At 42.3% G+C, this 25,611-nt stretch overlaps 1 protein-coding gene across 4 annotated transcripts in view; it reads left to right on the top strand.

Moving 5' to 3' along the window:
- The window catches only part of celsr3 (cadherin, EGF LAG seven-pass G-type receptor 3), a 117,763-nt gene that overhangs the window by 14,483 nt on the left and 77,669 nt on the right, over window positions 1-25,611 (top strand). For all 4 annotated transcript variants that reach the window (XM_047595123.1, XM_047595871.1, XM_047594330.1 and 1 more), the window contains exons 2-3: window positions 12,455-12,798; window positions 14,755-15,043. In XM_047595123.1, coding sequence (XP_047451079.1) covers window positions 12,455-12,798; window positions 14,755-15,043 — 633 coding nt within the window. The remainder of the gene's footprint in view (window positions 1-12,454; window positions 12,799-14,754; window positions 15,044-25,611) is intronic.

Genomic DNA, 25,611 nt, shown 5'->3' with positions numbered 1-25,611 from the left:
TCACAGTTTCCTCTGAGAGCCAGACGGCAGGTTGCTCATGTTGTCACCAATGCTAGGCCCAAACTTATATCCTCAACCAGTATTTCCTGACCAATATACTGTAGCAGATATTGTGCAACAGATGATCATCTCTGGTTTGTGCGATATCCTGGTTTTTAGTTTTTAAAAAGTGTAGCGACTGCTTCTGCAAAGATGAGGAGCAATATGATAATGAGCTACTTTTATCCTGTGGCTTGTAGCTCACTGAAGGAGGACATTAGTTGAGCTGGAGTTCACGTCTGCTCAGGAACATTAATTGCTTGACAATTTCAGGCTTGCGTTGAGTGGAAAGTGGGCCGTCATCTTCAGTAAATGGATTCTGTTATTTTATGCAAATAGAATAAAGAATGGGCAGTATGTATTTTGTTCTCCGAGACTCAGAGAGTGGAACCACAGTCGAGCATCTGACAGTTAAACGCACTGATAAGGTGTCGGTTCCCCCTGCATTCATCTGCGCACTCAAGTCTCTTTTAAATGCCAAGTTAATTTACATTCAAGCTGCTGTTCGCGTTTTCTTCTGGGAGCTGCACTGTTCTAATTAGGTCCACTTGATAAGTGTCTTTCTGTCTGTTAACAATTTCGTTTGAGTGCCAAATGAACTGCTGCAAAATAGTGATAAATAAGGTAATATTATGCAGTTTTTTTTTTCTTCTGTGGAACATTTGGTCATGTGATGATAATGTGTTTTCAGGGGAGCATAAGGAGTTCCCTGCTGAGAGCTAGGCAGCTGGTTTGTCCTGAAATCTGCTTCTAACACCTCTTTTTTTGTCAGCTACACTCTTTCTGAGCAGAGTAACATAAAAAAGCATGCCCTCTTAATATCCTAATAATACCGAACCTTTTAAGCTCCAAATAGTTGACATTCTTTTTCCAACTAAGTCTATGGCTCCGTGTTCCCTCAGCAAATAGCACAACGCCAGGTTCTTCACATGAAAGAAAAGCGAACCATAAAGGAAAACCATGGAGGCTGAAATTGTTGTAGCTGTGTTTGTGCTTTGTTGTCGCTTTCATGAATGGTGAAATTAGCCTCAGAGTACCAGGCTGTTTATTTCAGCAGTGAAGTTTGAGAAAATGCAAATTCTGATACTTCAACTTACAGCTTTTTAAGTTTCACGTGGAACATTTTACGTTGTCTTTGCTATTGGTTTTCCCATTGACTGTATATACTTTGGACAAACCCATCGTGACATCACACATTGGATTCTGACCTTATAAAATGAAGCCCGAAGTGGGCGGAGCCTGCGGTCGCCATGTTGGATGAGCTTTACTCCGCCCAGATGTGGATATTCCAAATATGGACATGTGGGGTCGTGTCGGACGTCCTTAATTATGCAGAAATTTAAACCTTAACAAAAAATAAATGCATGAGTTAGAAAGAAATTTACCCCTATACAATTGTCATGAATAGTGAAATAATTTTTTGTAGCAGGCTGTAAACATGTTTAATAATGCTGTAAATATGGGCTTTTTAACATGGGGGTCTATGGGGATTTTCTCCCTTTTGGAGCTGGCCTCAAGTGGCCACTCGATGAACTGCAGTTTTTTGCACTTCCGCATGAGCAAGAAGACACAAACATCCAAACACATGATAATGGCGGAGCTGATGCTACCAATTTTGCACCAATTTTGCAATTTGCAAAAATTTTGCAAAGAATTATTCCTCCAAATCTTTTGTCAAAGCTCCCAGGTGTCCTTGCGACCATCACCTTGGTGTTGTCTCTTGAGGTTTCAAGCTTAGGGTGCAGGGAGGCAGCATATAATTTGTGTAATTCCCTTGTATGAATAAATAGAACCGAAACACTCTCAAATCTAATGCAAATCATTGTAATTCAAACGTTATTCACCTTCCTCTCTGCATATGTTTGAATTATTACAAAGAAGCGTCACAGTGGTCCTTTTATGTTGGACACACTGTGCTGAGTAGATCATAACTGCTGCACTATTGCACAGCCACACAAGAGCAATTGTTGGAGGTGATGCTACCAGTTGTGCTCATTGCTGCCCCTGGAGGTAGGAGGCTGTGTTGCTGCATATGGTTGATGTTGGTTTGCATTGAATTTGCTAATTTTGCTCAAATACAATTGCTGGAGATTAATTTGTCAAAATCTAAACTTTTCCATCCAGACACTTGCCCCAGGTGTCCCTGTGACCGTCACTTTGGTTTTGTCTCTTGTGGTTTCCGGCGTAGGGTGCAGGGAAGCAGCATATAATTTGTGTAATTATTGTATTGTATGAATAAATAAATAAAACTGGGTTTAACAACACATCTTTAGCTCTCTAATGTGAACACTCTCAAATCTTTAATGCTAATCATTTTAATTCAAACATTATTCAGTGGTGCGCCTTCCTCTCTGCATATGTTTGAATTATTACGAAGAAGCAGCACAATTTTCCCCAGTTGTGCTCATTGCTGCCCCTGGTGGTAGGAGGCTGTGTTGCTACGTATTGTTGACTTTCTTAGAAATACTTATTTTGCAGGAATTGTGCTAATTTTGCTCAAATACAATTGAACAAAGATTAATTTGTCAAATATTTTGCAACCATCACCTTGGTGTTTTCTCTTGTGGTTTCAGGCTTCAGGTGCAGGGGAGCAGCTTACAATTTGTATAGTTCATGCACTGTATAAATCAATGAAAACTGTGTTGAATCTCTAAGTTGGACGCTCTCAAATCTTAAATGCAAATCATTGTAATTCAGACATTATTCAGTGGCGCGCCTCCCTCTCTATGTGTGTTTGAATTATTGGCGTCAACAAAGAAGCATGCTCATTTTACGCTGGACACACTGTGCTGAGTGGATCATTATTGCTGCACTATTACACAGCCACAAGAGCAATTGTTCGGAAAAAAAATTTAATTTGGGATCTCTTCAGTCGGCAGAAGGCCCCTCGCGGTGTTGAGTGGCCCCAGACACACCCGACCTCAGGTGCTGCACTGACCGCCAGCTTCGCTCCAAATGATTAAAAAAACACAAAAACAAAAGTCTGCTCCTCTTTGTTTACATTCCCTGCAGATATTATTAGTTTTTTTTTTGTTTTTTTGCCATGAAAAATAAGTATGAACAAGTAAAAGCACGGCTCCGTTAATGTTTGTGCACATTTGAGAGAACGCGGCTCAGACGGAAGAGGGCGGAGGGTTGGAGGCGGCCGCTTCAAACAGCTGCTAACCGATGTCACGCCTGCATGTTAGCGAGGTCACTGCGGATTCGCTTAAAAGTACAACTGACGCGAGGGCGTGCGCGGCCGTGGTGCGCGCTAAAAGCGGACGGTCTTTACATGCAGGAGGGCTTTTTGTGTGCGGCGTCGAGTGTGTCTGGTGTAACGTAAAGGATTAGTGCTTGTGTTGTAAAAGGGTGGTTTACACCATAATGTAGCCGAGGCTGCTGCTGCTGCTGCTGTTTGTGTGTGTGTGTGTGTGTGTGTGTGTGTGTGCACAGAGCCTGTTCTACTTTGCGCTGAGTATAATGAGTGCCCAGACCTCAGGGGCGGAAAGGCTTTAACAAACAGAGCGCAGAAATCAGCCGTCAAGCCAGCGCCTGGCTGCATGTGATTTGTAACGATGCATACACACATCATTGTTAACGCTTGTGTTACTTGACCAGCATTAATGTATATACAGCCTCTCCCTCTCTCTCTCTGTCAATTTATTTACTTATGTATTTGCTGTGAGTGCCCCTCCTGCCTCCCCGCTCTCTCGGGGAGGGTGCAGTCATTATTTTTAGGTGACTGTGCTTCAAACCTGCGCTCCGTTAACAACTTCAGACAGTTCAAAAAGGGCAGCATTTGTTCAGCAGCCACCGCACCTATTTATTCTCCTGACCCGAGGGCATTGTTGCATCTAAAACCTCTGCAAATTTTTTCTTTTTTTCTTTTTTGCGACGCACAGTTTTTGAAAATTGAGCCCGCTCTAATATTTTATGAGGGCTTTTCGAGGACGGCCATCGCACTGGAGGAACAGGAAAAGGCCAAACAAAGGGATGTGACAACACGGTGTGAAATGGGATTTAAACCTGTGTGATGTAGTGTGACCGCATGGACTGTGAAGTAATGGGCTGAAGGCACCATGGCAGCGTTTTCGGTGTGCGCGTACGGCTTTTGTTCAGTCTAAATCCAATTTTACTGTTTTTGGTTTTTGCATGCTTGTTGTAATATAGCTCTCCTTTTTTTTTTTTTTTATAATCCCAACTCCTTACAGTCACAAGAGTGCACGCAGTCTGAGTCGAGCCCTCAACAATGGCAGTGTTAAAGCACTGTGTGAACTACTAACCCTGGCAGTGTTAGTCACAATGAATATTAAATGGAATAATGGATGGCTGAGCATAAATGCCCCCTGATCCCAATTTCAGTTGAGTGTCACTTCATGCGAAGGTAATTCAAAGCTTAGTAAAGATTTTCTCAATACAGCAGACATTTTAAATCTGTAAGTGGAGATGAATCAGATGAATAAAAATAAATAAAAGACTAGGTTGAAGGGAGGGGCCTCTGTGGATCATCCCACTGTTAGTTGATACTTTTGGATCTAGTGAATTCAGAGGCCAGGTCTTCATGGTTATTTGAGTTGTTCCTAAATTGTTTTTGAGTGTGTGTCTGTGTCAGGCTGCGCCCTCCTAGTAATGGCTGCTCTGGGGTGGTGGTGTCTGGTCTGGTCTAGATGGGTGCTACGCGTCTAATTAACATCTACACAAATGCCAGATCCAGAAGTTTCCCAGCGGCGCATTGAATCGTCATGAGATGGTCGATGTTATTTACTCCTCCCGACAGTGGTTTTAATGTTGTGGCTGATTGCTGCACCTTTTTGTGTCAGCGGGAGAGTCCACAACACGAGTCAGATGTCAGAAAGTCACATTTTTAACCTGCCTCAGCCTGTCTCACTAACTTCTGCTCGACACCAGGCGGCCTCCTAGATACGTGTCCTCTACTACATGTGACCACAGGCGTTTTTTAATCAGCTTTTTAAAAGCAGCAAATCATTTAAATGAGCAGCATGTCCAAACCTTTGGTGACTTCCTTGCTTTTTTTTCATACCTGAAGAGGAATTGCCTGGGCTGTGCTCTGTGACCCCCCCCCCTCCATCCCCACCCTGTGTTGCAGCTTTTAAAAAATGTTTCTGCGGCTCTTTTCAGCTCCAGCCGCGAACTTCAATAGTACGCTACTTTGCAGACTATTTCCGTCTGGATTTCCAGGAAGCGAGCTCGGGATGCTCTGACATTCAAGAAGCTTTGAGTGTGCTATTAGTCAGGCTACCTGGCGCAGAGAGATAGCGCTGAACTCCCGCGGCCCCTTTGAAACTCTGGGGACGGCGTACCCACAAAGCGCCTTATAGAGCCCGGGCACCGATCGGGGGCCAGCCTCTCTCTTCACGGTGCGTCCGCGCTCGCGCATCCGTGGGACCTCACTGGTGATTCCAGATCGCTGTGTTTATTCTTAGAGTCTTCATGCACGCCAGCCAAAAAGCTCTCCTCCCCCTTTAAAGTGCGGACCCGTGAAGGGGAACGCGTTGGCTCGGAGCCCGCAGGAGCGGTGAAAGCCCGACGACGTGTCTTCCAATTCGCTATTAACGAAATGCTTTGTTTTCCCGTGGTGCTAAAAACACCAAAATAACCTTCCATTTGTGTTGTTTTGAGTTATTAATGTTTTATTGTTTCCATGCACGCCACAGCGGAGTGGCGTGGAGATGGGGACATGCATTAATTATGACTTCCTGCCTGGCTTGCTTGGAGGACCTTTGCTCACATTGCGCCGCAAAAAGTAACTCGCGATTCCTCCAGAGAGTTTTTCGTGCGCTGACATAGACCTGATAGGGCTGGATGTGAAGAGGTTTGATCCAAAATGTCAGTGTCGTAGAGATATGAGAGTAAAGGAACCGTTTCACAAAGCGACTGACACCTCAGAGCCTCGTATAAGAGGACAGTAAGGACACCAGTGTCTGGGGTTGATAACGTTTTTAACTTTTAAATCCTTGCTGTTTGGGGAGTTTCAGTTGGTAGTGTTTGCCCTTTAAATTTAATAAGTAGGTATTCTGATTGAGATGTAGTGTAGACTACCACAGCTTTAAGAGAAAAGTGTCTCTTGTTCTCAATGTATTGATTATGTAAGGGGCCATTTGATGTTAAATACTCCTTTGTCAAGATACACCTGCTACACCTGCTTTGGGCTATTTATTCATCCATACATGGATTAAGGCAAATGTTGAGCTTCAACCTCCTGCAAATAAACACCTAGTGCAAAAATTTGTAGCTGACCTCAGAGAAGGAGTCGGATTAAGCTGAGGACTCACTACAAGATTCTTTTTTTTTCTTTTTTTTTTGCCAGATGTTACCCACGACTCCCACTTGGGCAAAGTCTGCACCAGTCTGCCCTGGTTGGGGACCGTCAGCATGGGTAGCTGGCACCATAATGGGGGAACGGACCTGACCACATTTGACTTTTTTTTCTTTTTGGAGCCAAATCTAGATGCAGTTGAGTAGTGTGATCTAGTTACCGACCCAACTGCAAACATTTGTTGCCAACAGCCAGTGAAATAGAGATGAGGGGCGGACGATGGGTAGTAGCCGGAATATGAGCCGGACAGTGGTGACAAAGTGAACTTTTACTACAGAAATGGAGAGTGATCGAGCTGTGACAGTAGCATGAGTGACGATATAAGTGTCTCCCTAGAGAGAGTTTCTACAAGAGTTTGATCATGTGTTCAGGCTGTGATCCCCAGTCTACAAGAATCTGCTGAAGCCGGTCTGTTAGTGTGTACTCTTGGTCTTTTCACAATCTTTAAGGACTGTGAGAGCTGCGTAGTGGAAGCGTCAGCGTTGTCAAGCAGCAGCAGAACCAATGTCTCAACAAAATTCTCAACTGATTGATTTTTTTTGGGTTAAGTTAAGAATCTCTGATCAGAGCGATTCAAATAGAATTTTGTCCTTTGATGGGAAATTGGCAGTGTTTGGTGTCTTAATTGGTTTATAAATGGTTTAGCTTGAGCTGCTGCTTGTTATTTCTAGCCTCCGAACGTCTGTGGAGGTGTGAAAAGCCCCGTGCTAATGCACGTCGCCCAAATGAGCTGTAATTCAGCAAAAAAAAAGAGGAATCCAAATGAAGATGTTTGACTGCGTTTGTTTATGCCAAGTTTACCGTGAGAATATAATGGCTGCCAGGGGGGAAAAAAAAAAAACCCTGAAGGCGGATAAAATCACAGTGAAGCTAAAAGCCATCAAGGCAAATCGACGCTGGTACTTTTCAAGCACTATTTTTTCTTTCCTTTCAGCCGTCTATATGACGTTGAGTTGACACGTTTCCCTGTTTGATTGTCACTCTTGTCCCCCGAGGGCCACTGAAGAGGATTCCTGCAGCTCGGAGGGAGCATTATCAGTTTGCCAGGCAGAGGAGAGCTCAGTTGTTTTTTTTTTTTCTTGTCAGAAAACAATGAAGTGCTGTCTGCAGGGGGAGAACATGTCTGCTACACACAAAACTGTATCAGACTGGAAAATGAAAAAAGTCTAGGTGGTCTAGTGCGTCTGTAAGAACAAAATATCAAATACTTCATCACATATGTAGACGGTGTAATCTTGTGACATGCATGTTCGGGGTTGTCCGAACATGCAGTGTGATATTTGAGCCTGGAGAGACCTGGAACATGGACGTAAACTGCAACCGCAGCTGCATGGCGACAATTCTGATTTAGTTATTCCTGTAAATCAAACGGAAACTTTCCATTGAGTGGGATTTAAAGGTGATTGTTGACACGTTGTTTTAACTGAGCCACGTGCCTCCAACCATTCTTCTTCTTTTCCCTTCGGCAGTGAATCTCTCACACCAGCTACCTTCATGTCCTCCTTCATTCACATCCATAAACGTCCTCTTAGGCCTGGCAGCTCTAACTGTACACACCCACACACAGTATCTATACCCAGGAGAGGTTAGCGGTCACACTGCAAATATTAGCATCTGGGAGAGTTTCCGCTAGCATTTATCCTTTTCTGCATTAACCTCCTGAGACCTGAGCTTTTGTTTGCTATGCATTTTTGATTTCTCCATTTCTCTTTATTTGAGACCAGTAGGACTTAAGAACTCGTCTTTGAACAGGAAGAAATTATGTCCTCATATGTGGACACTGAGTGCCTATTTTAGCTTTACATTGAGGTTTAACAAAAAACAAACAAACAGCGGAAGGCGTTGACCTGGCCTCCAAATTCACCAGACCCCAAACTGATCCAGTATCTGTGGGATGATCCACAGAGAAGAACCCTCCCCTCCACCCATACGACCTAAAGGCCCCCACCAACAACATCCTGTTGCCAGATTTCTGATTTCAGAGAGCTCAAATGAATTTGAAATTGACGACTGCTTCAACATACATAAGTGTGTACCAAGTCTGTGTGTGTGTGTGTAGACGGGATCCTACCCCAGCAGATTACCCCGGGTCTTTTCACAGATCTCCGTCTCATTTCAATGACAATAGGAGATCAGTGTCAATTAGTGCGTAATGTTTGCGTTGTGATCCAGACGTCTGATAAAAAAAAAATAAAGCTGCCTTTTAGTCCCAGAAGACGCGGGTGATATTTAATTACTTCGCCTAATGTATCATGTCTATGTGTCTGTATGTGTCTAAACCATATATCTGCCTTGTTTATCCATTTTTAATTTTAATTTTTTTTTTTACCCCATGCATTCTTACAACCATCAACATTGTTTGGTGGTTTTGCTCCTTCATAATGCCACTCATCCGTCTGGCTGTTCATTTGTTATGAAGGGGCTATGAGCACTGACTGTGTGTGTGTATGTTTATCTGTGTGTGTGTGTGTGTGTGTGTGTGTATCTGTGTGTGTTTGTACATGTGTATGCGAGTGTGTTGGAGGTCAGTGGGGAGTGAGGCTCCTCATAATCCGGTAATCAAACCAGCTGCCACCAGGCCCAACCCCCAGCCTCCAGCCTCCATACCTCTCCTCTCCCATTCTCCCTCAGTCCCCTCCTTCATTTACTCAGTATTTTTCCACAGATTATGTTATATATTTTTCTTATAGTTTTGTCTTTACTATTTCTTTTTCTAGCATCTTACTCTCTTTGTAGTTTATGCTTTTTTTGTGCATATTTTACTTCCTTTCCTCTTTCCTTTCCGTGTGTTTGGACAAACATTAGCAACTATTTTTTATTCAATCCTTTCTTATTTTAGTTTTATTTTAAAATATAAATCAGCTGCTATCATCTTTAATTGTCATTAATGCAGCATTAACAAAAAGGAACGTTGCAAACATCGATGATCACTCATTTCCTGTAGCTGCTTTTATTTATTCCTGCGCTTTTTAATGAACCCCCTTTTTTTCCCCTTCACCCTCCGTTGCCTCTCTGTCCCTCTCTTCATGTCTTCCTCCTGCCACCCCCCCAGTGCATAGCTGTCATGCACCTTTCCTTCTTCCCCTCGTTCTTTTGTGCACCAGCTTTCTTACGCTTTCATTCTCTCCGTATTATCGTTGGCCCTCGTTCAACCTCGACGGTGCACGCTCTGATGTGCGTTTGCATTATTTCACACAGTCACCTTATTGAACCACATTACCTTGCAGCACGCGGTGCAGCAACATACAGTGTCTTAGTGTCTAAGGACGAAATGGAGGGTGTTCTGTTTGTGAGGGGTCGTGACCTGCTGCGATTCATATTGGGTGCTTTAATGGGCTTTGGAGAAAAGAAGAGAGTCTGGGCTGAATTTGTACCTAACGGCGTGTGTGTGTGTGTGTGTGTGAGAATGAGAATGATGTGTTCTGCATGAGAGCGCAGCTGCCCCTCCTTCTTTCTTCCTCTGTCTCAGTGGCTTGTTCAATCTCATGCACAAGGCCTTCAACAACTTCCTCACTCATGAACAAATATAGATGTGAGAGGATCACATTTCTTACTGTAGCATATGGTTCAGTGGATCTCAGTAAACACCACGCTATTTTATACCACAGACCTTTCGTCAGCTGCGTCTAATCCCTGATGTAAAGGTCCACAGGTGTGGACGTTAGAGTCCACAGCTGAGTGTGAGGCTGGAAGTAATGTTGACACATTAGCATGCTAATGCGAGGGAACTAGTATAGACTGTATATAAATATGGATGGCGTGTCGACAACTTTCTTTCACACGAGAGCGATGACCTAGCCACGTTTCCAAGACTCACTCACGTTTTTGTTTAATTAATGATAAACTATGCACCAGTTACAAGAAAATGTTGGATTATTCACTGTACTTATTTTTAAAATTTGTTTTTACAACTGTCACTGTCCCACAGGACGGCTTTACAGAGTGGTTGGCTTAGCAGCTGGTAGTCGCCATTGTGTCACATCCTGTTTCTGTAGTGTCAAATAACTAGAACACTTGAACATGCATCAACATTACCTGAAATGACATAAACCATCCTTGCAAAAAAAAATGTGTTTGACGTGTATTTTAGTGTTTTGCTTCGGGCCAAGTCCCATCCACTAACATAGAGGAGGTGGAGCTTACGACCTATACTGCAGCCAGACACCAGGGGGAGCTCTACTTGCTTTAGCTTCACTTTTGACTATCAGTTCTACCATCCATCTTTATACCGTCTATGGGAACTACAAGCACGCTACTGTCGTTGTTAGCATTAGCATGTCAGCCATAGTACCGCCGATGTTGGTTACGACATTGTGGTGACGGCGAGAGACATAAGTCGTGAGAACACCGCTGCCAGGCAACCGTTGCCATCCACAAGCGGCCGAGCTGGGGCTAATGAGCTGCATAATTTATCAACATTCTCAGCACACATATTATAAAATTATAAAGAAAATATTTAACGCTAGACACGAAGTATCACTCACTTGCCAGTTCATTAGGTACGCCCATGAAATTGAGTTATTTCTTCGTCAATATCTTTTACAACAGACGCAGTAATGACCTCTAAGTTCTAACTTTATATCACAAACTGTGTGTAGGTGGTTAAGTTGATCTGGCTTCCAGGATAACAGCCTCCACTATGAAAACACAGTTGAATCAACAGCTCTCTGTTATTTTTAACAAATGCTGAATACCAGAACCTTTATGGGAGTCAGATTTTGTGCAGGGCTATTGTATGAAAACGCTTTTGCTTTTAAATAATGTATGAGGTGTAAACGCAGAGGATAAATTCAGCTTGAGACTCTAGGAAAAAAATGTAAATTTATTTATTTTCATTTCATAAATTTTTAGACCGTCTAAAGTGGACAAACCGACCCATAGAGAAACATAACACACAACACTTTAAATAATTTCCTTGAAGGATTAATAACGTATTCTGATCCTGTCCATGTGACACATATTGACGGTGACAGAGAACGGCCTATAGCACAAAATTTGCATGGCTAAAAGTCTTTCATCCCATCTGCACATTAACGAAGTCTGTCATAAATAAATAAATGCACACACAAAAAAACAACAACAACAACAACAACCATTTAAGAGTTTATACGGAGAACATGTTGCCTGCAGTTCAAAATGTTCATACTGAATGTGTCTGTGAAATGTTCATTTGCTCCTGGAAACTAAAGCATGACTAATCCTTTTATTTGGTTGGTTTACGCCATTACACACATGGTGAAGCTGAGGAGAATGATTGTTTTTGGTTAACTATTTCAGATCAAATTGTTTCTGTAGCTTAAAAAACAAAAAAAACAAATGCAAGTGGCACTTAGGGAAAGAAAAACCCTGCGTTTCATATGCCCGACCATCCGCCCTAATCACCTCGTTATAACTTGGAGTATGACACTGCTGCCAGTTTCAATCCCGTATGAGCTTCGTTACCTTTTAATTTACACACTGGATCGCTGCCAGTTACTTTTACTATGAGTTTGGCTGAAACGAGATTGACTGAGTGCTTTTTATTTTTCTTCCTGTCCCCTGAAAGCTGTCTGGCACTGGGTCTACTTTTAATGGCCTGCAGCGTGAGTTTTGTTTGCGTCGGTGACAAAATAATTAATTTTAAACTGTAACTTGTCATGTTCTTTGTCAGACGTAGAGCAGCTTTGAAAAGGATCCAGGATTTCTGTGCAGTGTTTACTTCTTTCTTCTATTTAAATGAGCGTGCATGTGCAGTGTGTGATGACACGTAAGATACTGTCTTGCGTGTATAGTTCTCTGGTCTGAACTGCATATCTCTTGACATTATTATGACCTTCTCACACTCTCTCTTCTTCTCTGGGACCCTTCGTCTCTGGCTCCCATTCATTTGTATCCGTCTATTTTTCTATTTATTCCTGTGCTCCCTGATGCTCATCGTCTTCATCTTTAATTTATCTCTGTCTCCTTCACAAGTTCACACCTCTGCCCTCTCTATCTTTAGCTTCCTTTGTCTCCGGTCCAAAAACCTCCTCCTCTTACCCCTTGTATCCATTCTCATGAATGAAAACACACCTGCTCATTCGGCTCACAGTTTCCGCCCGTCTCCTTTCTCTGCAGATGGCGTCCACAGCATCTCGGCCCAGTGCGTTCTCCGCGTCCTCATCATCACCGAGGACATGCTGGGCAGCAGCGTCACCGTCCGCCTCCAGAACATGTCCCAGGAGCACTTCCTGTCGCCGCTGCTGGGGAACTTCCTGGAGGGCGTCTCGGCGGTGCTCTCGGTGCCGGTCGAAGACGTCTTCATCTTCAACATCCAGCCCGACCTGGATGCGGCGCCGGGGGGGATACTGAATGTCAGCTTCTCCGCCGCGTTGCCCGGTGGACATTTCTTCCCCTCCGAGGCCCTGGAGGAGCAGCTGTACCTGAACAGGCCGAGGCTGACGACGCTGACACAGATGGAGGTTAGTCCGCAGGCGCGAACGGAGATCAGAGGCTTTTCAGATGTTCGGGTCGGTATCCACACTTGGAGTTGTGGGCAACCATGATGCAGCCACCAGGGAGCATTATTGGTTCAAATAAATCATTAGTTGCAAACAAAAGTACGTTTAAAGTGCGACATATTTTAAGAGTAATACCAGCTTCAACTTTTTATTTTTGATAAGAAAAATTTGAGGTACATTTTTGCAGAGGGATTAAATTCGTATCATCTGGAGACAGTCATCTGAGCACATCACATGCGATCTGACAATACAATACAGATGCTATGGCACAGCAGCCATATGGCTTCGTGCAACGGTGAACAGATACGACCAACCTCGTTTTTCTCATGCATGAAATCACGCACACCTGGACACGGCAAACACAACGCTTACATAATATATTCTCACAAACGGGGAAGATCTGTACACGGGGAAAGATGTGCAGATGGAAGAGAACAAGTGAAACCAGAGCAAGAAAAGATTTATGAAGGCGTGTGACACAGAGAGGGAGAGAAGAGAGAGCGCAGCGGGGAAAAGAGATAGGGCTGCTTTTAACGGGAACTGTCAAACATAAACACACGCAAACAGAATCTCTTAATGTCAAAAAGACGCAGAGTCTGGAATATATCTGATTCAGCGCTCTTAGCAGTAAAGAGTAACAGTAAATAGACTTTTTTATGAAGCAAAACAGCAACTACAGTTGGAAAGGGAAGCATACATAATCACTGATGTTTCTTAATCATCCAGGTCTAGGTGTAATTGTCTTGCGAGAATGGAAGAAGCTATTTGGATGAAACATCATCAAGAAGACTGACAAGTCCTGTTGCCCTTCTTTCAGCTTAGTTTATTTTATATATTTGCCAAAGAATTAGGTACACTAGTAAAATTCTAAGAGTCCTGTGCTAAATCCTGATCATTGTGGGGCATGTAGTTTGTGGAGTTGTTATTTTGAAATGAGACACAAACATTAAAGTGTGCCTGTTATGTAACCTAGCCCACTGACTAAAATGTCAACATAATGGGAACATGTTGTGTCATGCAACACGACACAATTCAAAACGAACCACATGCTAAGATCTGGTGCAGGAATTTTCTGCCTATATATGTACCTAATATATTCTCATATCCGGTCATAATTGAGTTAACCAGTAGACTATCTAGCTTACATCAATCAGCGGGGGGTGGGTCATGCTCATAAAGCCTGGGAGACAAGACCCAGGGCTTAAAATATCCACTCGTTTATGACGGTAATGTAAATGTTTCTGAAGGTAACAGTTTATTTATTGACTTAAAGCTTGGTCTCATGTGGAATATGATCGGTGGAAAGTAAGTCAGCAGTGTTTGCGCGTGTTTTATCCGTGAGATACTAGCAGGGAACTACAATTGCGCTACTGCCAGAGATAGCATTAGCATGTTTACAATAGTAATGGCGATGTTGCATGGTAACGAGACCGCTGCCAGGCAACGCAAGTGTTCTAGCCGAGGCTACCAGTTAGCAAGCTAATGAGTGGAATAATGAAACATAAAATATGAACATTCAGACATAATATCAAATTATAAAGAAAATTAAATTACACTATGCTTAATTATGATAATAACTAATTGTAAAAAGCAGCATTTCATCACTTTCACTAGTGTACCTAATGAAGTGGCCACTGAGTGTGTATTCCGTTGTAACCTGAACCACTGCTGCCATGGTTTCCTGTAAATTAAATTAACAAAAAGTCTTAGTAGTTACACATTTGCCTTTACTGTGGTCACACCAGACTGTCTGCTGTAAGAAACAAAAACTGCTGTGCTGCATGTGTCACTATTCAGAAAGAAATATGAATTTCATGCGGAAATGTGCTGTGTGGTAGTTTAACAGAAGCTCATTTTACATGGAAATGTTCCTCACAGTGAACTTTATCTTCCATCCCTCCACTGCTGCCATCCCAGGTTCTCCCGTTCGACGACAACGTGTGTTTGCGGGAGCCGTGCCAGAACTACATGAAGTGCATCTCCGTGCTGCGCTTCAACAGCTCTGCCCCCTTCATCTCCTCGCCCTCCATATTGTTCCGGCCCATCCACCCCATTGCGGGCCTGCGCTGCCGCTGCCCGGTGGGGTTCACGGGCGACTACTGCGAGACGGAGATCAACCTGTGTTACTCCAACCCTTGCCTCAACGGAGGAGTGTGTGCCCGCAGAGAGGGAGGGTACACCTGCATCTGCCGCGAAGACTACACAGGTGAGTTGGGAGGGAAGTGTGTGAGTGTTTCTGTGGTGGAGGCGAAGCTGAGGTGCTGCTCTCTAACCTTTTCAAATTTAGTGCACTGCTTTCCAGTGTCTACAATTAGTTAAGGTGTCTGATAGATTGAATAACACTTCACCTGGGTTATAATAAGACATGCAAATAGCATGTTGTTGGCTATGTATGCTGTAAAATATAAAAATATGTCATTTGTCTCGGTTCTGGTTACACTTAATTGCTCTGATTCTTATTTTATTTGCATCCTTTAGTTTTAACGGAGTGGCTGTAGATCTGGAGAGACTACCACTGCTGTTTGCAGGGCGCCGTGTGTGCACTTATCTTTCTTCTTCAGCGTCGCGTGGCAGTTCTTCCCAGGCGAACCATGACTGACTGCCCGTGCCTCTTTGTTTTTGTCCTACACTTACTTCCTCTTTGATCCACTCTGTTTTTACTCTTTTGTCATGTTGAGCTGAACAACGTGAAAACACACACTCTGCCTCCTGGGAGATCTTCCTCCTCCCGCCTCAACTCTCTACCTGTTACTTAGTCTTTTACACACTCTCTCCACCACTGTCACTCTCTTTTAATTTGTTCCCATTCCAGTGCGCACACACACACACACACACACACACACACTTCCTTCTTTCATAGCCTTCCCAATACACCAGACTCATTTCAAACGGTCCCCATTTTTTCCCCGTCCCTTCATACCGCTGCTCTGCTCCAGCTATTGAGCTGCTGTAGGAGAGGGTAGACGCTATGAATGTCACTGTGTGCTCGTGTCTGGGGGATATTTCACATTGACTTTTATTTCGCATCAAAAGAGAGCAGGGGGAACGAAGAAACGCTTTTCTTTCATGAGACAGACAGAGTGTTTTCCAGACTCCCACTGAGACGAACGGGAAAATGAGGGAAGAGATTGGAAATGAGTTAAATTAGGGTAGAAAGCAACAGAGAGACAGAAAGCATGATGGAAACATAAGAGAAAGATGGAGGCAATCAGGGAAGCGTGAACAATGGAGAGACATAAATAATAGCAGGATAATGTAAAGGGGAAGATGTTTTGAATCTAAATGGAGGAGACAGATTACGGCCCTGCACAGACTTGGTTATTTGAATGTTTTGAACACAAGTGGAACCATAGACTGTATATAAACAACGATAACTCGAGTCTACTTCGTTACTTTGGCCAAACCGATGCTATTTTCCCTGGGATAACCCTAAAAATTCCACTTGAATATCCCTCAACATTATATTAACTAACCCAAAATAACTGAAAAGATCATTTGATGTGTGTTTTTGTATTTTGTTTGACCCAAGTCCCATCCACTAACACGGAGGAGGTGGAGCTATGACCTATACTGCAGCCTCCAGACACCAGGGGGAGCTCCACTTGCTTCGGCTTCACTTATTAGGAGCATTTCCGCCTCCGTCTTTATACAATCTGTGAACACACCAATGATGCTATGAGGATGCAAAATTTTCTAATGATGCAGATGGACATCGAAACAAACACTTGAGGGAATCATGGTGTTCATGTGTTTCTTTTAAGAGACGTAAATTACATCATATAAATAAATCTAATAACATACGACTATTTATTTTATTTTATAGAAGAACAGTGTATGGTGACAGCAGCTGTGGAAATAATGTTCTGCAACTCAAATAGGCCTACAGAACACAAAACTTTGATTTTGATTAGATCTCTAGGTGTATTTAAAATGTCAGGAGTGACAAAAAGTATTTTCAGCTGTTTGCTTGTGTTCCTGCCACTGAAAACACGTTCAAATAACCAAGTCGGAGTGACCTCTATGAGGAATTCTCCACATGTTGCCATGGGATTTACCATCAAAGTCTTGACGGTGCCTGAGTTACAGCTTCCACAAAAGATGAGTCAGAATAAATTGGCTGCTGGAAGCATAACTCCAGGTTAAATAAAACTGTGCCAGAGCTAAACTTTAATGAGAGGTGACTTGTCCCTGATTGCATGTTTTTCTGTCTAAATCATCATGTGTGATTCACCTGACATGCTCTTCTCTTTTGGACGTAAATTAGATATTGTACAATCTTACACACATTTTTCATTTCATCTTTCTCAGTGTGGCGCGCCGTAAACCTGGCTTAGACAGGGAGCGCGAGGGGCCTTAGAGTTGAAGACAAAAGAGAGAGAAAGTAGATAATTCATGAGGGAGAATTGGACGGATTGAAAGAAATGAGATAGAATGAGTAATGGCGTGGGCATTAAAGGTGTAGCGAGAAAACGTCAGAGCTTAGAAGATGAAGGGGGAGAGAGACGAGCAGTATGAAAGATGAGGGAGATGGATAAAATCAGTTAGAATAACGTGGAAAGAGAGCTGTAGGGGGGGAAATGGGATGAGGGACACCTATGAGCTATGAGACGGATAGAAAGAAGGGGGGATGGAGGATGAGAGGTGAGACGCAGAGTGAAGGAAATCAAACGGTTTCTGGGTAGTCCGTTGTTGTGATTCTTTTTGCGTAGGCGTTGGGTGTTGCGGTTTCTCGTCTTCGCCCCGGAGGCCGGTGGGAGGAAGAAGGGAAGGAGGGCGACGAATAAACGGGGATGAATTGATTCTGCAACGCATGGAAATCTCCAGACATCTCCTGACCAAGTTTGCTCCATCCCCACATCCATTTCCGTCCAGCCCTCCTTCATCTACCCCCCTCACACGCTGCTCTTTGTGGCTTTGAATCGGTTTCCCCCTGAAATTCTATGGATTGTTCTCACAGACAGGAACTAAGCCTGGGGTTTTAAACCGAGACTGGAAACTTTCGTTTTTTTTTTTCCACTGAGGGGGTGGAATATTTTTTGAACAAAATCAGTAGATCTGAGTCAGGTGAAATGTGAGGGTACAAAAAGCAACTTGATATGTTGCACACAAACAGGTATCCAGCCCCCAGCAGACAGCAGCAGGTGAATATTTCATCCAGGTAAAACTGGTCTACTGGTTTTTCAGGCCCAACCTTCATGACAACTCTGGTTAACCCTGGGATAAAAAAAAACAAAAAACAAAAAAAAAAAACGTAAAGCCTGCTGTGTACAAAGGTTAAGACAGCTTTATAGTGCCAGAAATACAGTGCTGAGAGAATAGTGTGAAACATTTCATCAGCAGGGGTCAACCACTGTTCAACTGAGCACTGAATTCTCAACGTTTGCTTAAGGTTTAAATGATAAAATCATACTCTGCGTTACGGGGATAAGATTTATTACATTATATTTAAGATAAGATAAGGTAAGATAAGATAAGATAATACTTAATTCATCCCCAGTGGGGAAATTCAAATGCTACAGAAGCACAAGTGACCAAAAAAGAAATTAAATGGGACACAGAGAGCAGGCGGCCACAAAGACAATTAAATAGGACAAACACAACAGTCAACAAGACACTACACAAGAACCAGTGACAACAATGTAGATAAAGTGACTATATATAGGCTACATATCGACTCAGTGAGGTCAGAGCTGTGTGCTCTTCACCCTGCTGTTGTATAGTCTGAAGGCAGTGGACACAAAGGAGCGTCTAACTTAAAGCTCATTTAAATTACTGTGGAACTAGACTCTGTAATTCACGCTTGCTCTGTAAAAACTCGAGTTGGCGCTGTGCCTTTTTTTTACCAGTCATACAGATGTTTGCATCTCTGAATCTTCTCAGGTAACCTTTCCTCCATGTGTTCCGCCTTCATTGATCTACAACAATCAATTCGAAAATTGCAGAGTTGGAGAAGCAGCTGGAAGTACTCAAGCGAAAATGACCAGTCACAATCATCATCTTGGGGTCTGCGTTGCCATGGCACCTAGTTACTTTTCTGGGGGATACTATTTCTGATCCAAGATGCTCATGTCAGTGAAGAACATGATGAGCAAAAGTCGTTAACCCCTAAAAACAAGGATCTCTATGGTAAAGAGCCCAGCAGACGTGAATCTTCAACTAACAGTGGATCGAAAGAGATCGTTCTCACGATGTGAAGGGAAAGTGATTAAGAGAGACGCATATTACGCAGTTTATAGTAAGATAGTCGAAAGACGCCAAGAGGAGATGAGATGAGACGGAGGACTAAATTACGTTTGTGAAGATAAGAATGTGAGCAGAGAGGGAAGGGAATCTGTTGAAGCCATTTATATTTTACATCGAGGAAAGAAACAGACGATGGGCGCGGTGGTGAGATTAGCTTTGAATGTGATAAAGCAGATATGCTTTTTTAACGCTGAGAAATTTCCTTCCACGGATAGGCAAGGGAAACGGATCGCACACATGAAGAACAATGAGTCTTCTGAAGGTTCCGGGAAAAGGTGTTAGACGATGGGAAGAAGCTACTGAGGAGAGAGAGGAAAATGTGAGGGGAGATTGAAGTGTAGTTAAATTAGTTTGGTTAAGGAAAGAGAGAGAATTTGACTAGAGAAAGAAATCTAGAAGAACGTAGGTACATTCTCATAATAGTCTAATAATCCTGAACTAAACCTTATCTTGATGAAGATTCTGGTATTCAAGATTAGTTTAAATTAACTGAGAGAGCTATTGATTCAACAGTGTTTCAGTTTGGAGGCTGTAGTTTGTAGAACTATTGACTTGTATTGTTCCTACTATTTAGACATCTTGGATTACTGGGCTTTCTTGTGGAGGTGTGATCCTTTCTTCGTGTGCGTGAGGTTCTGGGTCATGTTGGAAGTAGTTTGACCATCTTTTTTTTTCTGTTACTGGCAGCAGGTCTGCCATTGCACGCAATTTGCTGATTTTGCCCACCCATCTTTGTGTATTTCTTCTTTTGTTTGCTGCTCCTCGGGGTTAAATTAATTATTTTCTGATTCTGATTGAAAAGAAAGTCAGTAGTTTACCTCAAATCACCGTATCAGCGGCTTCATCAGAAGAGTTGAAACCTGAGATTCACAAAGAACAAAACAACTACTCTATACACACAGTGTGCGTGTTTGGTTTTAATCACATTTTCTTTGTTCAGATTTTATGTCTGTTGTGGTTATCGTGCGATGAAGATGTACGATTTCAGACTTCCAGACAACCTGCAAAGCTCACACCCCAAGTTTAACAGGCGAGGCAACCGATTAGTGCGGAGAACATTTAATAGAACACAGAAGAGGACCTAATAACAGAATCAGAGCAGATAACGAAAAATCATGTTTCACGAGAACAAGCTTCAAAAGCCACTTATCAGCCGCTGGTTATTAAAGAAATAAAAGTGTGACCCGAAGGCATGCCAATGAAAAGCAGAAAGCTGAAATCAAACTTAGTCACAGCTGTGAAACAAAACTCCACCAAAAACAGGGTTCAGGGTTTTTATCTGTCACATGCATAATGCATACGCATAGTGCAAATAGCAGGTTGTTTAAAGTAAAAATAACTATGAGTAATTAAAAAAGGGGCCGTAAAAGAAGTCAAAAATTATGTCTCTACCAGTATTAATGCAGAAGTGATTCTAAATTGGCCATAGGTGAGTGTCTGTCTGTGTTGGCCTCAAACTGTAGGACAGTGTGATGGCTCCAGAACGAACATTGCATTGAAAGGGTCCTGAAAAGTCTCTTGCTTAGGAGACGGAATCCATCTCACAGGGAGTTGAAAGTTAACTACGCAAATTAAATACTTTCTTCCACCCCTGAAATCTGACTGTACAATCTGCAAAACTAGAAAATTCTCATAGGTGTCGCAATGACAGCGAACTCTTCGACAGCAGAGAAAATGTTCAGCTTAATAAATAAATGCCCAAAGGCAGAAAAAAAGCCATGGAATCATCTAAGCTAGTCATTAAGCTGATCTAAGCTAATTATGTACTTAGCGACGTACAACTCCCACGTGAAGCCAAGAAATCTGATTAGGACCAACAGTTTTGCGTAAGAATAATCCTTTCCAATCCAGTCGACAGTATTTTCTTTTATTGCACTTTTTCACTATTTAAATAGTAATCAGTCACACACAAGTCAATTAATAATTATGAAATGAGAATCAGCCTTGCAGCGACATGCGCCACAGAGAGAGTTGACCAAGAATTGCTGTTGCTATTGTCAGGGTTGGTGCAGAAAAGGGGGAAGGACCCAGTTGGAGGCCACATGACTAATTGTTAGTTCAGTTTTTTAAGACAAAAGACCCCACAGAGCTGAGGCAGTGTAATTACAAAAAGAGTCTGACAAAAGGAAACCAAAAATCCACAAACCTAAAAAGCAAGGGATGAGGAAGCACAAGGTGATGCTGAAGGAGGACAAAAGGAAACAGTAGAAGCTTTCAGAGTAAAATAAAAAATAACAAAAGCCCAACTGTCCAAAACTCATTAACATGACAGCTAATGTAATGACTTTTTTCATAATAACAAATTGCTGTGAAGAGACAAGTTGAAAACTCAAATAGTTTCTTAAAGATAACACTCACTGTGAGAAGTGGCATTGGAAACGAATTGAGAGTCAGAGACATGCTTCTTACTGATAAGACTGGCAATGTTTGAGGAAAAACTCATTTGAAGTGACGTGGAATTAACGTCACTTTCTATAGTGGTAAAAAAAAACATACTGTATCTCATCCAAAGGATGAAGCTTAGAGAAATAAGGTGTTTTTAAAAAAAAGTGCACTAGAAAGTAAGGGATGGAATGACAATTTAAATAGAAGAGAAGATGAGGGATATGTGGTTTGTGCGGGAGATAAAACCAGGAAGGATTGGGCGGGGGGGCTGAGGGAGGCAGAGAGCTAATGGTATATAGGATGGATCTGGAGAGCAAGATTGATACCACATGTCATTAACAGAGTGAATGGTTAGCTTGTGGGATGAATTTCGGAATGAGCACAGAATAGGTAGGAGGGTCAAAACGAGAGGAAATGGAGAGAGATCTAAAGGTATAATAGAGCTAATTTGGATATGTGCATATTGTATGAAAAAAAATAATCTACTGGAGGGGACATGATTTGCTGAGTTGAGTGGGATAAATGCATTAAACGATGTGAGGGGAAGGAAGAGGCTAAATTAGTTTTGAGAAGATAAGTTGAGGAGTAAGGAGGAAAGAGAGGAATGAAGGTGAAGAAAAACTAAACTCATACCTTAGACTATGCTGTTACGACCACCTTCCTAATATCATGTAGGTCTCCCTTGTGCTTCCAAATCTTGATCAGTTTGGGATCTAGTGAATTTGGAGGCCAGGTCAACAACTTTTGCTGTTTGTTCCTTAACTGTTTTGTCATTGCTATGGGGTAGGGTGCCCGGTCTGGTCTAGGTGGGTGTTACACGACTAAAAAATGAATGCCAGGACCCAGCAGAACACAAGTTTCCCAGAAGAACACTGAATGGCTACAAGGTGGTCTTTGTTATTTACTACTCCTGTCAGTGGTTTTAATGTTGTTACTGATTGGCCTAATCTTCGATGGTGGCTTCCACGTGTCCAAAATGCTTGAAGAAGCAAGGGCAACATTAGCATCAGTCAATATTTGTGAAAGCACCATGTTGATTCACCACCAGTGAAGTAGGATTCAATTAAAGAGCCTCTTTCATCAAAGGTTATTATCGACCAAATTATCGAGACTGGCTTCATATTCTGAACTACTAGAACTGTAATGACTTTTAAATGTCAAGATTAAGCAGTTCTTTCAGGGAGAAGTCAGGATCAAACTGATTCTGATTAGTTATTCCAAAGCTTCAACAACACCTGCATGGTCTTAAGGAAGTGCATGCGTTAACTCAGCGGTTCATTGTCAGCTCAGCAGCATTGATAGTGGTGGTGACCAGTGAATGCAGACTTACTGGCTACTTTGCACCGATCAGCCACAACATTAAAACCACTGACAGGAGAAGTAAATAACAGTCACTAAGTAGTGACGTGGATTAAAATGACTTTAAAATCCTCTGGAGTGTGTACTTGAGTCATTGTCCACAACATGGTGCTTTCACAAATGTTGACTGACACCAGTGTTACTCTGCATGCACTTTGGGCCCAAGTGGAGGTTTTGCGATCATCATAGATTACACCGATCAGCCTCAAAACTTTTAGACCTGGCATTCGTGTTGATGTTACTTAGACATGTACCACCTAACTAGACCAGACCAGACACCCCCACCCCATAGCCAGACACCACAGGACACCCTCAGAAGGCCCATGTCCATTCTCTGATGAGTCAAAACTGTTTTGGAGGCACAAGGGAGACCTACACAATATTAGGACGGTGGCCATACTGTTATACCTGACTGGTGTATTGGTTATACCTTCCTAGTATCTGGCCAGAACCCCCATTTTGTGTTCAGAACTGTCTTAATTCTTGGTAGTTTAAATTCAACAAGGTGCATGGAAAAAGTTCTTGGTCTGTGTTGACATGGTAGTTTCTTGCAGTTGCAGATTTTATCAACTTCACATCCATGATGAAAATCTCCTGTTCCATCTATTGGATTTAGATCTGTGGAGGTATTTCACTACAGTCGAGAAACCAACTGAGTTGGTTTTATCTTTGTGACATGGAGCGTTATCATACAGAGATGGACATACTGAGCAACAGGTAGCTTGTGGCTTTTAAACCATACTCTGCTATTAAAGGGCACAAAGTGTGGCAAGAACGTATCCCCTACACTATTAAACCACCGGCAGCATCCTGAACCACTGGTAGACGGAAAGGTGGATCCATGCTTTAATGTTGTTTACTCTAAAAACTGACCTTACCATAAGAATTCCTCATCAAAATCGAGGCCAGGCAATGCTTTTTTCCAATCCTCTATTGTCCAGTTTTGTTGAGCCATTATCAATTTTAACAGATTGATAATAAAGCCACATTTCACGTCTCATAGAGCAAGTCATTCATTCCATGTTGGGGAGAAAAGAAGGAAAGACTATGGTACAAAAAGGGGAATAGAAAATGAGAGAGAGCGAGAACCGACGAGTTAAAAAGGCTTCAGGGTGAAGAGACAAGGTTAAAGAGAATCAAATATCATTGGGGAAAGTGATAGTTACCAATGTCCAGGATTGGATTATTTATTTATTTTTTTTTTTTGAAATAGTAAAAGGAAAGAAAAACAGGATTGCGAGGGAGATGGAGGCAGATGAAAACAGAAATGGGGTTACTGAAACGGAAAGAGCACATGAAGAAATGGGAAGGAGGAAGCCAAAAGGGAAAAAAGTAAAAAGATTTTTAAAGGAGATTTTAAAAAGGCTTTAAGAGGCTTGTGTAGATGGGACAGTCACTGAATATGAAATGGAAATGAATAAATAGAAAATAATAAGACGAAAGGAAGATGGAGCGGAAGAAGAGAAATGCCTGAAGCAAAATGAATTTTAAGTGCGAACTTTGTTACAGTAAAATAACGTGTAATAAATAAAACAAAGAAAGCCTGAAGGGGGAATAAAAGAAGAAGTCAGTGAAGGAAGTCATCTGCGTCCGAGTTGATTGGAGTTGTTAAGAAGTGACCTTTGCAGACCTCTGTGGTCAGGCTAGCGACTCGAGGCTACATTAGCTGTGACATCGACAACTAGACTGTGTGTGGAGTATAATTGTGGGTAACTAAGTTTTTACAAGGAAGAAAAATGTGTGAAATGAAACATCTTTGGTTCCGCTGCATCAAGTTTGATACGTTTTATCAGGGGACCGACGATGCTGAACAAGTGGAATGATGAATTTGATATCAGCCACATTAAAATCTTGGGTTTGTTCAGTAGACAGTGAATAGTGGCACAAGAAACAAAACGATGCAATGTATGACAGCAGCTTACCGTTGGATGATACACCACAAACGACATGACCCCATGGGTGATCACCTCACTACATCATCACTAGTCAATGTGTCCCAGCTCCAGACTCCAGATTTATTTGCTGTTCAAAGCCAATGGAATACCACACTTATTTACATATTTAATCCCAACCCCCATAAGTAATGAAATGAGCACTGGCTTTTTATTTAAGTGAAATAATCCTGTTTATTATGCTGTTTTTCAAAAAGCTGTTGTTCCCAAGCCGGACTTACATACAACCACCTGTATAACTGAGCAGTTTACTCGATAGAGAATAGGTTGTTGTTTGTCTCCAAAGTGCATCTTCTCCCACTCAGAAATCTGGCAGCAGCAGTCCATCTTCATCTTTTTGACGCTTGCTCTACACTTGCTGCTAATGCACCTGATGCTCCGTTTTCAATTCAATTATTTTCTGAAATCCAAATTACCCGCAACAAAAATTACGAATCACAAAACTGTTTGCACGTGCAACTTTGCCTTGATTGGCTTGTAAACACGAACCAGTCTATGGTTAAACGTTGCAATAATATCATGACTATTTCTTAATTTGTGATTAAGAACACAATATGAGAAACTGTCTCTCTTTGTAATGCTGATTTGTCACCATACACTTTCTCTATATGGTGTCATTTGCTTTTGTCAATCATGGCGGCTTTTGCTTTTCATTCCAGCTTCCCAATTCCACATCCATCATTTCTTGTACGTCAGAATAGAGGTGGGATTAGACAACAGGCTCCACATTGTCTGATCCCTTCAAAGTATAGCTTTCATTTTTTTCTAACGTTGGCTAACAGTGACATCATAGTCATGTGTCTGCGCTGATTGGAAACTAGAAGAAACTAGAAGA

This window comes from Mugil cephalus, chromosome 1 (genome assembly GCF_022458985.1).
Source record: "Mugil cephalus isolate CIBA_MC_2020 chromosome 1, CIBA_Mcephalus_1.1, whole genome shotgun sequence".
Taxonomy (NCBI): Eukaryota; Metazoa; Chordata; class Actinopteri; order Mugiliformes; family Mugilidae; genus Mugil; species Mugil cephalus.
The sequence above is the reverse complement of the archived record's forward strand: the minus strand, read 5'-3'. Positions and strand labels throughout refer to the sequence as shown.